The sequence below is a fragment of the Macaca fascicularis genome, chromosome X, assembly GCF_037993035.2.
Source record: "Macaca fascicularis isolate 582-1 chromosome X, T2T-MFA8v1.1".
Classification (NCBI taxonomy): Eukaryota; Metazoa; Chordata; class Mammalia; order Primates; family Cercopithecidae; genus Macaca; species Macaca fascicularis.
Genome location: NC_088395.1, coordinates 135,733,872 through 135,749,410, shown reverse-complemented (window position 1 = coordinate 135,749,410; position 15,539 = coordinate 135,733,872). Strand labels below are relative to the sequence as shown.

Sequence of the window (15,539 nt, the reverse complement as noted above, 5' to 3'; positions counted from 1 at the left end):
CATTTTCTGCCTGAAGGATTGTTAGCCAAGGGGAGATAGGTGATGCCCATAGCTATGGGCACTGTGGTTCATGGTTACGTTTTATCTGTGTTGAGTCCCCAAAGGCTTATTCTGTTGTGATTTGGAGTGGGGCTAGTGAAGGGCTCACAAGTTTTGAAGCAGTTGGTAGAGAGCGGTTTCCTTGTACTTCCTGGTTATTTGCATTTTTATTTTCTATTTTGCTCCCCCTTTCCCACCCTCATATTCAGCACAAGGTCACAGCAATATTGCTGATAATAAGATCTGGAGTTAAAGAGTTTTGTTTTATTTGAAGGTGAGAGAAGTATTTGTTTTGCCCTAACCACTTGGTGGACAGCAGTACATGATGTGCCTATTCTTGCTGTTATCTAGGCTTTGACCTTAGGCATATTCAAAAGCTTCATTGCTCTTTCGACTTAAAGGAGTTGTTATTTAATGCATGCAATCACTTGGTCACTAAAACCTTTATATTGGAAGAGGATGACTTAATTGAACTTTCAATTGCGGCATAAAAAATCCAGAATATCTGGACATTCCATTGAGTCTAACACCTGGAATGCAAGAGTTTTGCCACATTTGAAGCTTAATAAAGCTGTAGAACATTCTAACATTTATCCCCAATAAAAAATTCTTGAGGGACAAATATAAACATTTGATAAATGGAGAAAGTTCCATAATCTTTGTCAGTTTTGGTAATGTGTCATTGTGGGCCACCTATTTTTTCAGTGGTAGAACGAAAATGTGAGCTGATTTCAGATTACTGCTTTTATTTTGTGTGGTGTCACATTTAATTCAGTATTCCATATTTTCTATGCAATGCTTGCTAAACTACTCCTAAGAAACAAGGCCAAAAAAATTTTTCACTACTTCATGGAATACAGTTCTTAATCACGAATTCCTTAGCATCTGACTAGAAATCCAAATAATAATTGAGATTTTTCCTTTAGAAAGATAACTTTTTATATATTGTGTTGCTGGAGATCATAATGAGACATAGAGTATGAAGACTTTAAATACCTCCTAGTTATCTATTCAGTACTATTGGTCTGTAATTTGTCTGCTTAATTTTTTTTTTTTTTTTTTTTTTGAGACAGAGTCTCACTGTCTCGCTGAGGCTGGAGTGCAGCGGCACTGTGTCAGCTCACTGCAACCTCCATCTCCTGGGTTCAAGCAATTCTCCTGCCTCAGCCTCCCGAGTAGCTGGGATTACAGGCACCCATCACCACACCCAGCTAGTTTTTATAATTTTAGTAGATACGGGGTTTCACCATGTTGGCCAGGCTGGTCTTGAACTCCTAACCTCAAGTGATCCACCCGCCTTGGCCTCCCAAAGTGCTGGGATTACAGGTGTGAGCCACCACGCCTGGCCTATTTGCTTAATTTATAATGTAGCACTTTGAAATCATTCCAGGAAGCTTAATGCTGATATGAACCTCATGAGGCAAAAAAAAATATGTCTTATTAAAATAATGACTATTAAGATTTTTTTATAGGAGGTGTATTAGTCTGTTTTCACACTGCTGATAAGGACATACCCGGGACTGGGTAATTTATAAAGAAAAGAGGTTTAATTGACTCACAGTTCCACATGACTCAGGGGGCCTCGCAATTGTGGCGGAAGACAAGAAGGAGTAAGTCACATCCTCCATGTTAGAAGGGAAGAGAGAACTTGTGCAGGGGAATTCCTCTTTATAATACCATCAGATCTCATGAGAATTATTCACTATCACGAGAACAGCATGGGAAAGACCTGCCCCCATGATTCAATTACCTCCCGTTGGGTCCTTCCCATGACACATGGGAATTATGGGAGCTACAATTCAAGATGAAATTTGAGTGGGGACACAGCCAAACCATATCAGCGGGAGATATAGGAATTTAGAAAATTTGAGCCTTTTCTAATTCTAAACATTTTAGCAGCTATTTGAGTATTTTCTAGAATTAAAATAGCAAACAAAGCTTTCATAAAGTCATTCTTGTTTTGTTATGTTAATTAATATGACCACTGGATATAGCATAAATTGCAGTGGATCCTAAAATCCAATGGTTTTATAAAATATTCTGATTTTGCTTGTATTAGAAGTTGAAAGGGGAAGTTTTTAGTATGGGGATGTCTGCACGGGAATAAGCATTTTTATTTTATTTTATGTGGGTATATTATCTATTTTCTGTCATAAATTAGATGTTTATAAAATATTTTCATTTTGTTAAAAATATAGTTTGTTGGACATGGAAATTTTGAAAATATTTAAGAGAAGAATATCTTAAGATCAAAGAGATTTCTTTCAATTAAAATTAAAATTTGAAATCAAAGTAATTTCACATACCAGGAATTTAAGGGGTCTATTCATTTTTAAAGCTGTATCTGTACTTTTTAAAAAAAAATTATGAAGGATTTTTAAAAATAAAAAAATGTTGAAATAATTGTACAGTGAACACCCATATATACACCACATATATTTGACAGTTTACATCTTATCGTATTTGCTTTTTCACCTATTTTTCCATTTATCTGGCCCTCTATCATATGGGTGTTTATCTTATCATTATGCATCTCAAAGTTGCAGACATAAGTACATTTTACCCAGGAACACTTCAACATGCATGTCATTAGCCAGTCATATTTTGTTTATGATTTTTTAAAGTAACATTTACATAGAGTGAAATATATAAACCTTAAGTGTACCATTCATTGTTTTTTCACAAATGCATACTCTTATGTAACTTGAACTCCTCCTATAAAGCTATAGACCATTACTGTCACCCTAGAAAGTGCCTCTTCCTAGTGACCATATGCACTCCTCAGATGCAACCACTGTTCTGATCTTTCCCTCCATAGATTAGATTTTTAAGTTTTGTTCTAGAATTTCACATAAATGGAATCATACCATATGTATAAGGCTTGTTTCACTTAGCATAATGTTTTAGAGATTCAGCCATGTTGTCCCATGTATCTGTGTGGCTCTTTCCTTTTGATTGTAGAACCCCTATTCCATTGTATGGATAGGCCACAGTTTGCTTATCCATTCTCTTGATGGTCATCTGGGCTGTTTTCTGGCTTTTGGCTATGATGAGTAAAGCTACTGTGAAGAATCTTGTCAAAGTCTTTGTATAGATAACGTTTTCCTTTCTTTGCGTAAATACTTAGGAATGGAATTGCTGGTATGCCTGTAATTTTAACACTGGGTTTAGCTACTGAAGAGAAGTTGTTTTTAATCATGCTATGACTGGGCTACATTTCATTTTAAATGTACACCTTCTTTTCCATTTCCGTTTGCCACCATCGTAGTCCAGATGATCATGCCTCATTTCTAGATTATGATAGTTCAGCAGGTTCTCTTACCTGTCAGTCGCTTCCCCACTTCAGTCCATTCAGCAGAAGGCTTACAGGTAAAAACGCTACATTTTGATACTTCACTCCCTTGTTCAAAAGTCTGCAGAACCTTCTGTGTAGTTTTAAGACCCTGTAAATCTGTCTCTACCTGGCCTTGTTTCTTATCTCTTTTCAACATAAACCCTATGTGTGCCTTCCGCACATTTCTGCCTTCATGTTTTTGCTCATACTGCCCTAGCCTAGAATATTCTTTCTTCCTTCTCCATCTCCCCAAATCCTTAGAGTCCTTAAGGTACAGCTCAAAATTCCACAACTAGTTTGTGAGCTCCTTGTGGGCAAGGACCATATCTAATATAGGTAGAGTTTCCCTAATTCAAAAATCTGAAATCTGACATGCTCCAGAATCCAAAACCTTTTGAGCCCTGACATTGCACCCAAAGGAAATGCTCATTGGAGCATTTTTTTGATTTCGGATTCTCAAGTTAGAAATGCTCAACAGATAAGTGTAATGCAAATATTCCAAACCCCCCAAAAATCTGAAATCTGAAACACTTCTGGTCTGAAACATTTGGGATAAGGGATAAAACCTAAAGTTATATTCCAGTCAATACTTATGATAGTTCTACTTAATAGACATTTAGTCAATACCTGCTAATTTGATTGCCTGATACTGATGATTACAGGTGAGTCTACTTTCTCAGTATTTCTTTTTAATGCTCAGTTAGGTTTTATACTTGAAGAACTATTGTCCTTAATAGTTATTGTTTAAAGGTTATTTTTAAGTTGCAATGATATAGTTCTAAACTCTATGAAATACATACAACAATGAGAAAAATGCACTCTAATATGTATTATAATTACAGGGTAGTAAAACCATGACTACCAGATGCCCCTAGGGAATGAGTCATTTGTGATATGTGTGCATTTCAAGCAGTGGAAGGCTTACTGCCAGCCCTTTTATTTTCATGTTTAATGGAATGCTATAAAGTGTAGTACACGTTATGTACTTGCCCTCTTAAATCAATGTGCTTCCTTGTAGCTGCAGATGCACATAGCGATGATATCAGGCTTTAGGCTGAGAGGCTTCATTTGTTCCTCCATACACACAGTATAGTTCAGCCCCATACTGCTGAACCACACTGGTTGTATATGCTCACTGTGATACACTGAGGCTCTGCAGGCTACAGTTTTGAGATACAGGTGGCAGCTTGCTTTCTTGGAGAGCTGAGCTTCTGTCCTCATCTTTTGAACTTGAGTTCTGTTCTCAGTTGTCACTGTATTTGCAGTTCTGTGCCCAAAACACCATATATGGTTTCTGTTGGTCACTGCTGTTGTTAGTCTTTCCCCTCCTTGACCACTGGTCCTATTTGTGTGCTCTACTATACCCTTCCCTCTTATATTCTCTGTTTCTTCTTTTTTCTTCATTATCCTGTTATGTTTTCCAAACTTTCGATTTTATGTAAAAATGCTCTCTCCCCTTACATACCTTCGCAGGCAATAAAAGCACTCCTTTCTTTTTGCACATTGAACTGATCAGACTGTTGGATGTAATGTTTAGGTGCATTGCCACTTCTCCATTCTGCTCTGTGTTGCCAGGGTAATATGGGTTCTTTTTTCTTTTTACTGCCAAACTTTTTGTTTGTTCTGTATATTACAATAGTATAAGGATAGACTTTGTTCCAGAGTATAATCATATCTGAAATCTAATGTGGCATTTACTAATGAGTTTTAACTATGGAATATCATGTGGCACAATAATGGTTTTTACTTCAATAGGATCATGGTAGCAGAAATGTGGAGAGGACCATGTGTCATTCTGACTATGATTTTATATTGTTTACTCTTGAAATAACTCCAAAGATTGATAAGGCTGTGTATATACAGCCTTAGTAATTAATTTTTCTCGTCAGTGTACTCTTAGTTTGTCTCTTGATTTATAGGTCCCAAGGAATCCTGATATCCCAAATCCAGCTCTGGCTCAAAGAGAAGAGCAAAAAAAGATTGATGGAGCTGAACCTCTTACACCAGAAGAGACTGAAGAAAAGGAAAAACTTCTCACCCAAGTAAAGTATTTTCAATGGCTGAAATATTTACAGTCAATCGATAGAAAAAAAGAAAATACAGATCACACTTAATTTTTTTTGTATGGGCCTAGTATCCTAGTTTGACACACCAGCAAAACTCAGGGCTATTTTGTAAACATGTTTAGACCAAAATCCCTATTTTTAAAAATTGATCTTATAGAATATGCCCTTTTGGAAATACTGGGTAGTATGTATATGCAAAATATAAGTGTAAAGTATTAGCAATATGACACACATTTTGCCAATTGTAATAAGGTCAGTGAATCCACATTTGAATTCTGATAGACAGTAGTTATTAACATATTCTTTTTTGTTTTTTGAGACAGTCTTGCTCTGTCACCCAGGCCGGAGTGCAGTGGTGCAATCTCAGCTCACTGCATCCTCCACCTCCCGGGTTCAAGCGATTCTCCTGCCCCAGCCTCCTGAGTAACTGGGATTACAGGCACCCGCCACCGTGCCTGGCTAATTTTTGTGTTTTTAGTAGAGATGGGGTTTTGCCATGTTGGCCAGGCTAGTCTCAAACTCCTGACCTCAAGTGATCCGCCCACCTTGGCCTCCCAAAGTGCAGCTGATATTACAGGTGTGAGCCAACGGGCCAAGCCTGTTATTAGCATATTCTTGAAAATTTAAATTTCTTTTGTTTATAGATGTGAATTGTCTCCAGAAGTTATATTCCATTAATTTTTTATTAATAGAATAATTTCGTAATTTTCAAAATTATTTTTATTTTTTTTTAGAATTTTCATGCAATGATATTTCTGAAACTTTTTAAGGTGATCATTGTATAACAATTATTAAATTAGAAAGGCTTCCATTTGAACAAAATATTAATGCTTTCAAGTTACTATTGCTATAACGAGTTTTACGAGTGTTCTACTTCTAAAATAAACTATGGAAGGTAAAAAGAATTTCAGCACAGAAGGCTTGAGAAAGCCAAAATGTGTACTTGTAAGACATTACTTTAGTATAGAGGGTTGCCAGCAAGATTTATTTATTCAACAAATTTTGAACAATGTGCAATGCATAATAGCAGGTAATTCTCCGCATTAATTATTGAAAGATAGTTTTTATATTTATATGTTATTTATTATATAGGTCTTTGCTGTAACATGTAATTTTATTGTATGTGTATTGGATTTTCACAAATTACATTCATAAGTTTTTGAACCAAATGCCTGGAAGTAATAAAGTTTAGTTTGAAAATATAATTGCAGATGGCTGAATATTAGAACTTACCACAGGATAAAATAAAACATTTAAATATTCATCTTCTGTTTTCAAAATGTATTTCCTGAATGCAAAAGTGAAGTTACGGCTTTAGAATGCTACATGGCTTGGAGTATATTGTGAATGTATGGTATAACATGAATATACAATCTCAACTGAGATAATATTTTAGTTTGTGATTAGAAATATAATCAGTTTTCTGCCCCTCCTAGTAGATGAATTCATTTTTGTCCTTCTCTGCTACCTTAAATAATTAATCTTTTTCAAAAACCATGGCAGTACATAGGAACAAAATGTGGGGTCATCTGAAATCTTTATCGACTAAAAGCCAGGGATAGAGTTTTGCAATGTCTAGAGTATCACGTTTATGTGAGTTGGGGCTCGAGGAGTGGAAAACAAATTCTTGGTCTTGTGACTTCACAGACATGCTAATAATGCCAAGGGAATTTAAAACACTGGCTAAAGTGTTTATGTTTTAGTAAAGAAATTGAGTGGCTCCAATAACATTCTGCTTGTAGAAGTTCTATTTAGGAACATAATTTAGAACAGAAATTATTTATTCCCACTAGTTTAGAATGATGTAAAGAGTTAGAATTTTTTTTTTTTTGCATTCTCTTTTGGTTATTCTCAGTGTTCTTTTGATTTAGTGTATCCACATTTCTCTCTCTTAATTTACATGGGAACAGATCTGTGAAAAAAATCATTGAAGTACTAGAATATCACGACTTCAGCATTTATATTAGCATTTTTATTTTCATGCATTTGTATTTTAATGTAGTAGGCATCTATAAAATATGAAATTAAAAACTACAGAAAATCTTAGAACTATATATCAACTTTAAGTACTTGGAGAGGATTACATTCTCTTTGTAATAGAAAAGCAGTTATTTCTGTAACAACTCTCACTCAACTTTTGATTCCAACATAAAATATGTGCAATTTTATGAGGAGAAACATTTTAAGTCTTTTAAAGTGTTTTAAAATGTATCATTGTATAGAAGTAAATAGGACAATAAATGGATTTATTAATTTAACCTCTATTGATAATGCTTAACTTTTTGTTCACAGGGTTTCACAAACTGGACTAAACGAGATTTTAACCAGTTTATTAAAGCTAATGAGAAATATGGAAGAGATGACATTGATAACATAGCTCGAGAGGTAGAGGGCAAATCCCCTGAGGAGGTTATGGAGTATTCAGGTTTGTATATAATTTGAAACATGGTGTTGTATTTTAACGTTATTCATTTATGTAGCACCAGTTTAATTGTACCTTTGTTCAGAGATGTTTTAAACTTTTATGAATAAGACATAGATGAGAGTATAAACTGTACTTGTGTTTCTATGAAAAGATTATAAGATTTATCCTAACAAACTGACGGCTGTTGTTTCTATCACCTAGCTAAAAGAGCCAAATAAAGCTCGATAAAACAAGGGTGGCTATTGGATAAGCATTGACAAAATTAGTTTCCCACCTTCCCACCTCTGGAATTTGGTCCTCTTCTGGTTCAGTTCTGAGATTCATATTCAGTGGACTGAATTCATGCCTTTCTTTCTAGGTCGTCCTTAATGTAGAGAGTTCCCGTCAGGCCCATTTAGATGCTCAAACACCCTCAGAGTTCCAACCTTTTCCAGAGAGTTCCTGTGGGTCCCATTAACTTGAGGCTAGTGGGCATAGAGCTGAAAAGGTTGCTTTAATCAATCTGTTAACTGGTCCTCGAATCGTCTCCCTCTCTTACTCACCTGTGTTGTTGAGCTTGACCAGAATCAGTGTAGCTGCTGAAGCATATGGATTTTTTTTACACTTACTGGTTTATTATAAAGGATATTGCAAAGGATACAGATGAAGCGTGTAGGGCAAGGTATGGGCCAAGGGGCGCAGCGCTTCAGTGCCCTCCCTGGGCATGCCACCCTCCAGAAACCTCCTCGTGTTTAGCTATCCAGAAATCTTATTAAAAATAGGTAAATATGTCTAGCAAGTTTTCTATATGTAGTATATAGGACTTTTCTAACTTCCAAATAGGTTCAGCTCTTAAAATTATAATTTGAAACAAGATGTTTAGAATCTGGAGCATTTTTTGTCATTGAAACAATGGCAAAGTAGGTTTAAGTTTACAAAGTAGGTTTAAGTTTCTATGATAGCCCCTGCCCCAAATCTATTTAACCTAACCACTGAAATTCTGTTTTTGCAATAGTAGGAAAGAAATATTACAGTAACAATAAATATACTAAAGATTAATAATGGCTAGGAACAGCTTTTAATTTATCTAGCATGCTAGTGCTTGAAGAAATCCAGATTTAAGTAGAGAGATTTTTTTTTCTTCTGGAAATCTAAAAGGGTCTTCTGGGGGACTTTAGAGGTCAGTTGTATTGAGTTTTTATTACATATAACATTAAGTTTATGAACTTCCTTTTCCTTGATACCAGCATGACATTACTATTACTCTGAACATTTAGCACATAAATTTAGGGCATTTGGAGGCTTAGGGGAAAAAATAGATTGAAGAGAGAAATTTTAGCATCAAGAGTTGAATGAAAAGAATGTAAAAGGGTATGTGCAGAGAGATTTTTAAGAAGAATTTTCTTCAGAAGATAGACAGGGAGATAACATCAGTGTGTGTGAATTTGCAAGAAAAAATGTGATTTAAAAAGATTGTCCTGTCAGACATTCTTTCAAATTTGACACCAGGCCAGGTGGCATGACTAGCTCAGGACTATTTAATTGCTGCCTGCCAGGTTGGGGGCCATGTCACAGGGTGGGGACATTGCAATGAGTTTGTTGTAGTTGGTTACAGTAAGAGAAGAAATGTATACAATTGGCCACCCTTGAATATACAGTATCTTGTACATAGCAGTTGTTTAAATATTTGTTGAATGATTGAGTGAATGAATAAATGAACACAGGTGCTTATAAAAATCAGAGTGCTCACATACCTTTCTTGATAGGCTCTAAAAATGAAAAGCTTGAGGATGTGGAGTATGTCATTAAAAGGCCTTTCATTGAAGTCATAAGATGTGACATATTAATACAGCCAGATTATTTGGCTCATCTATAAAATCTGGTTGAGTGACTTGAAGTATTTTTCAGTGTGTATGCAATTAAAATCCCAATGAGGTTTTTTTTTTTTTTTTTTTTTTTTTTTTTTTTTTTTTTAATAATGAGAAAAGGGTATTCCAAGTAAGTTTAAAAACACACTATTGGTCATTGGAAATACCGTAAGATGATTACTGAGTGATTCCAAAAGCAAATGACAATTTCAGGAGAAATGGCTGCTCCATAGAAAAAATTTGAACAATCTGTTCATAATAGCTTGTTTTTTTTGTTTATTTGTTTGTTTTTGAGACAGAGTGTCACTCAGTCACCCAGGCTGGAGTGCAATGGTGTGATCTTGGCTCACTGCAGCCTCCACTTTCCGGGTTCAAGCAATTCTCCCGCTTCAGCTTCCCGAGTAGCTGGAATTACAGGCGCGCACCACCATGCGCAGCTAATTTTCATATTTTTAGTAGAGACGAGGTTTCACCAGGTTGACCAGGCTGGTCTCAAACTCCCAACCTCAGGCAATCTGCCCACCTCGGCCTCCCAAAGTGCTGGGATTACGGTGTGAGCCACTGCGCCCGGCTCATAATTGTTTTTGCATGCTAGGAAGCTATATTCACAGTTTATATATTGCTCTCTCCTGTGTCACTTTATGTGTTTGGTCCCTTTTCTATCATGTTTGAGTAAAAAGCCTATCTTACATCAGTGTCTGCACCATCTTTTGAAATCCTAGTCATTTGGGATGGATCATAAGATTCCATACTATTTCATGAAGGGAACATTGCTAGCCTAAAACCTTGTTGAGGTCTTATTTTTAAGTGAAAAGTTAGTAGTATTTAATAATTGAACATATTATATATATAAGATGAATGTGAATCTTAATTTTAAGAAGTACAAGCTTACTGCATTATTTCCCATTAATTCCTTATTCTACAATTCCTTGGATTTATTTGCTTAAATAATAGGATTGTAAAGAAATAACTCTGTTTTTCAGCTGTATTTTGGGAACGTTGCAATGAATTACAAGACATTGAGAAAATTATGGCTCAAATTGAACGTGGAGAAGCAAGAATTCAACGAAGGATCAGTATCAAGAAAGCCCTGGATGCCAAAGTACTATATTTTATGTCAAATTATTATTAGATCGTCTTAATTGATATGGTGGTCAGCTTTGACTTCTTACTGCACGTTCAATTAAAAGCACTATTTTGTTTAAATACACAGATTGCAAGATACAAGGCTCCATTTCATCAGTTGCGCATTCAATATGGAACCAGCAAAGGAAAGAACTATACTGAGGAAGAAGATAGATTCTTGATTTGTATGTTACACAAAATGGGCTTTGATAGAGAAAATGTATATGAAGAATTAAGACAGTGTGTACGAAATGCTCCCCAGTTTAGATTTGACTGGTTTATCAAGTCTAGGACTGCCATGGTATGTATTCCTTTCTTACCGATTTCCTCCAACTTTATATTTTGAAAAATTTCAGACGTCATATATCCTTCACCTAGATTCTTCAATTAACATTTTGGCACATTGGTGCTCTCTCTTTCTCTCTCTCTGTATATATATGTATACATATGCAGCACCTATACATACCTGTAGAATCTATACTTTGTATTAAAAATATGGGGGCATCTATATTCTATATTCTGAAATGCATATCTATAGTTTATATTTGTAAGTATACTTAACTATATTTCTGAACCATTTGAAAATTACTGACAATGTGAGTGTTCACCTCTAAATACTTAAGCATATATCTCCTGAGAATAATGACATTTTCTTACATAACCACAGTCCCACCTGAAAACATTGATTCAGTAATGTCATTTAGTATACAGTCCATGTGTAAGATTTTCCAGTGGTCCCCAAAATGCTCTTTATAGCTGTTTTTTTAAAATTGATGATCCTACAAGTTTCACACATTGCATTTCGTTGTTGGGTCTCTTTAATCTCTTTTAATCCACAACTTTTTGGTTTTCGTGATCATGACTTTTTAAAGGTGTCCAGGCTAGCTGTCTTGTAGAATGTCCCACATTGTGGATTTGCCTCATTACTCATTGTAAGATTTAGGTTCAACATATTTGGCAAGAGTGCTATGGAAGTGATGTTATGTATTTTTTATTGCATCCCATCAGAAGGCACATTATGTCATGTTGTCACACTGTTGGTGATGCTAAGTTTGGTCACTTGTTAATGTGCTGATCTTCAGAGCTCTCCACTTTAGAGGTATATTTTCCCATTTGTAATTAAGCAGATTATACTTGAGACTATGTGAGTGACTTAAAGATGGGCTTTCAATGAAAAGGAGTTGTTGCCTGAGTTGAGTTTTTTTTTTTTAGGAAACAGAATATTTAAGTTGAAGAGATATTTTATTTTAGCTTATGTGATTTCCTCCATTACTTTCTAATGCGAATTGTGTTCCTATTCTAGTCCTACTTAGCAGTGGTGTTCACGATGATTTTGAAATACATGTAACACATTTTTAATGTTGACATTGTTAATCTTTTGTCAGCCAAGGTAATTAAGACAAAAGTAGATTTATGCAGCCTAAGAATTAAAAGCAACCAGAAACTAACAATCCAAACAATATTTTTGTGACTAATCATAAAATAGGATACATTTTTCTTAGCTGCTACCTGTCATAAATATCTTTTTGTCTAAAAGTTGGGACTGAGTGTGAAACAATGCTTAATATTTTGCTTGACTCACTTTATGTTTTCAGTTCAAGTTGAATAAAAAGAAAGGAAAAATCTGGGTTACTGTAGTGAAGACATTAATTTTGGCAGGTGCTTTAGAAGATCACATATTTGTTAAAACTCTAACAAAAATTTAGAGTGTGTGGAATATGTCCATCAAATTTATGAATGGCGTATGCTTGGAGAGCTAGCAGACATTTTAGACCAAGCCATGATCCAGAAGGAACTAGAGCAGTTGGAATGATGGGTCAGTTGAATCTAGCAACACAACATTTATTTATTTATTTATTTTGGTATGTATGTAGGCATTTATTTATTTATTTTGAGACGGAGTTTCACTCTTGTCACCCAGGCTGGAGTGCAGTGGTGCAATCTCGGCTCACTGCAACCTCCACCTCCCAGGTTCAAGCAGTTCTCCTGTCTCAGCCTCCCGAGTAGCTGGGATTACAGTCGCCTGCCACCACGTCCAGCTAACTTTTGTATTTTTAGTAGAGACGGAGTTTCACCATGTTGGCCAGGCTGGTCTCAAACTCCTGATCTCATGTGATCCACCCGCCTCGGCCTCCCAAAGTGCTGGGATTATAGGCATGAGCCATCGCGCCCAGCAAACATGACATTTAATAGGGATAAGTGTAAAGTGCTATACTTGTACAAAAGACTATGAAAAGATATATATGTTAGCAAGATACAGTAGGAAGAATTAAGAAAAGAATAAAAAAGATAGGTAATCTGTAACATGAAGGACTGAGGTTAGATATAGGGGAGAGTTGTTTTATAGGGTTCTTTGGGTCATTGAAATAGATTATTGAAGAACAATGTAGAATAGCTTTTCATCAGCCTTTGAAAGTGGAATTCTATTTTGACTCTCTGAAGACATTGGCGGTGAGTTACTTGGCCTTTTAAGGTCCCTTTTAGCACGGTGAATCTATGACTATGTTTAGCAGAGAACTCCTTTTAAAAGCCATGCGGGATAAATCTTTTAGCCATTTGGGGTTTTATACATGTAATGATTTAATTTAGAGCACCACTAACAGCTTGTAAAAGACAAATGCCTAGCTGCATTTGTCAGTTAATCATGTTTTAGAACAAACATACCCTTTTCTGTGATAGAATAGTTATTGAATTTTGAGTTTTTATTTCAGTGATATTTTGCTATTTTTTTTTAAAAGATTGAGAGCTTAATGCTGTTTTCAGTTTCTGGAATCATTAAACCAGTAGGACGAAACGCATTCAAACTGCAAGGAAAATCTTATACTGTTTATAATGTGAACACAACTGTGGAACTACATAACCTTATTTTATTTTCTAAGAAAAATATCCAGTATAATATTACCAACCACTAGATGTCTCTGAACTCCCTTGTAAAAAATCTGTTTTTCCTCCATCTTCTTTTTACAAAACATTTACCTCTGTACTCTTTCTTTACCGAGAAATTTAAATCTCAAGTATATTTTCTAAAAAGCACATATTAACTATTTAAATGATCATAAAATGAAATCTTTTTTTGTCTGTTAAAGATGAAGACATTTCTGTCTTCAATTACCTTCTAGAAAGTGGAATTTATTATTTCTGAACAATCTTCAAAAACCTGCAATAGTTTATTTTGTATTTAAATATTTTAATTGAAAAGTTTTATTAATTATTTTTTTCTATTAAATTTTTATTTCCCTTCTAGTTAATGGATAATTTTTGCTTATAATTCTGGATTTAGAGTATAAATAATATATTTTAAAATACACATACATTTGGAACTTCTTTTTAGAATATTTCATGATAATATCAACAATTAGGAAATTATAGAGATGGATTGATGGTCATTGATGATCTTCTTTTCCCCTTTCATTTTTAATAACTGTTCTGTATAGTGAATCACATTCACAATCTGGGAAGAGAAACTGCCCCCTTTGAAAGAGGCACTTGTGATTTCTGAAATACAAAGAAGTTGTTTCACTGAAAAATCCCGTCTTAGAACTACAGAGAATGTAATTTGATATGTGAGTGTGTCACTGTGTTCAAATGAAAATCTTACTAATGATTGAACTTAGCTTACTAAAGATACCTTTAAAAATGATCTTGCTTAAAGATGACCCTTTTCTTTCTTAGAGACATGAATAGTGTGAAATGCATCTTATAAAAAGTAGAAACCTTGATAGTTATATTTTATTCAGAGATCTCAAAGTACTGAATTCATGGCTTCTGACTTAACTAACAGTCATAAAGTGCTTAAAGGCACGAACTTCTGCTTCTAAATATGACTCACTTTGAAAGCCTTCAGCTAAAGGTTGCAGATTTCTTTGAGGCTCTTTTTCATTAAAAAATGCTAGCTATACAAAAGAGAAAATGAGTTTCAGTTCAATTTCTCTGTACTAAAAGGATTGTGATTTCTTTCTCTGAGAATTTGTGTGGTCTTTAAGTAAGTAATCAGTCTCTATTGAACTACATAAACAAGTAGGAAGGATATGATCAACTTAGCTTTTTAAGCTCAGAGCATATGAATTGCCCTACCATTTTCTTTCTAAGAAAACCATCTTAGAATGAGGTCATAGTCTTAGGATAGTCAAAAACTATCAGCGTTAAAAGGACCTTTACCAAATAACCATAAGAGGAAGTAATACTTTGTATTTATATGGTACGTTTTATATAATGCTTGCCAGTTCCTTTACCAACATTAGCTTAATTTTCTTGCCACTTCTTTTAGGAATGTCAGGAGAGTGTCTCTGTTCATTTAGTGACAGACTAAACGTGACTGGGAGATTCGAGAAGAATCTGAGAGGTCCAAAAGATCTAGCACGTTAGTCAGTTTACTGCAAAGGACATGTGGAAAGAGTACCCAAAATTCAATCAGTATTTCTTTGTACCTTCTTAGATCTTTCTAAGTACTTAAAGTAGAAAAAGCAGAATTTAACTCTCTGAAATAAGGAACTTTTCTTGATAGAACCATTTATTGTATTATTTGCAGGGTTGCTTTGACTCTTAATTTTAGTTTTAAAAAAAAATCTTACCTTTTAACCTCTGGGGAGCTTTTTCCTTTTCCAGCCAGCTCAAGAGCTTGTGTGTACATTGCCTGTGGCCTTGTATATATTAGAGTTGAATCCGAGTATTAGTAATTAGTCATTACAATTACCCTGTCTGTT

General features: G+C 34.9%; 1 protein-coding gene across 8 annotated transcripts in view; it reads left to right on the top strand.

The window, feature by feature from the left end:
• The window catches only part of SMARCA1 (SNF2 related chromatin remodeling ATPase 1), a 76,539-nt gene that overhangs the window by 47,122 nt on the left and 13,878 nt on the right, over nt 1-15,539 (top strand). For all 8 annotated transcript variants that reach the window (XM_005594532.5, XM_045383807.3, XM_065538390.2 and 5 more), the window contains 4 exons: nt 5,293-5,415; nt 7,732-7,864; nt 10,695-10,813; nt 10,925-11,137. In XM_005594532.5, coding sequence (XP_005594589.1) covers nt 5,293-5,415; nt 7,732-7,864; nt 10,695-10,813; nt 10,925-11,137 — 588 coding nt within the window. The remainder of the gene's footprint in view (nt 1-5,292; nt 5,416-7,731; nt 7,865-10,694; nt 10,814-10,924; nt 11,138-15,539) is intronic.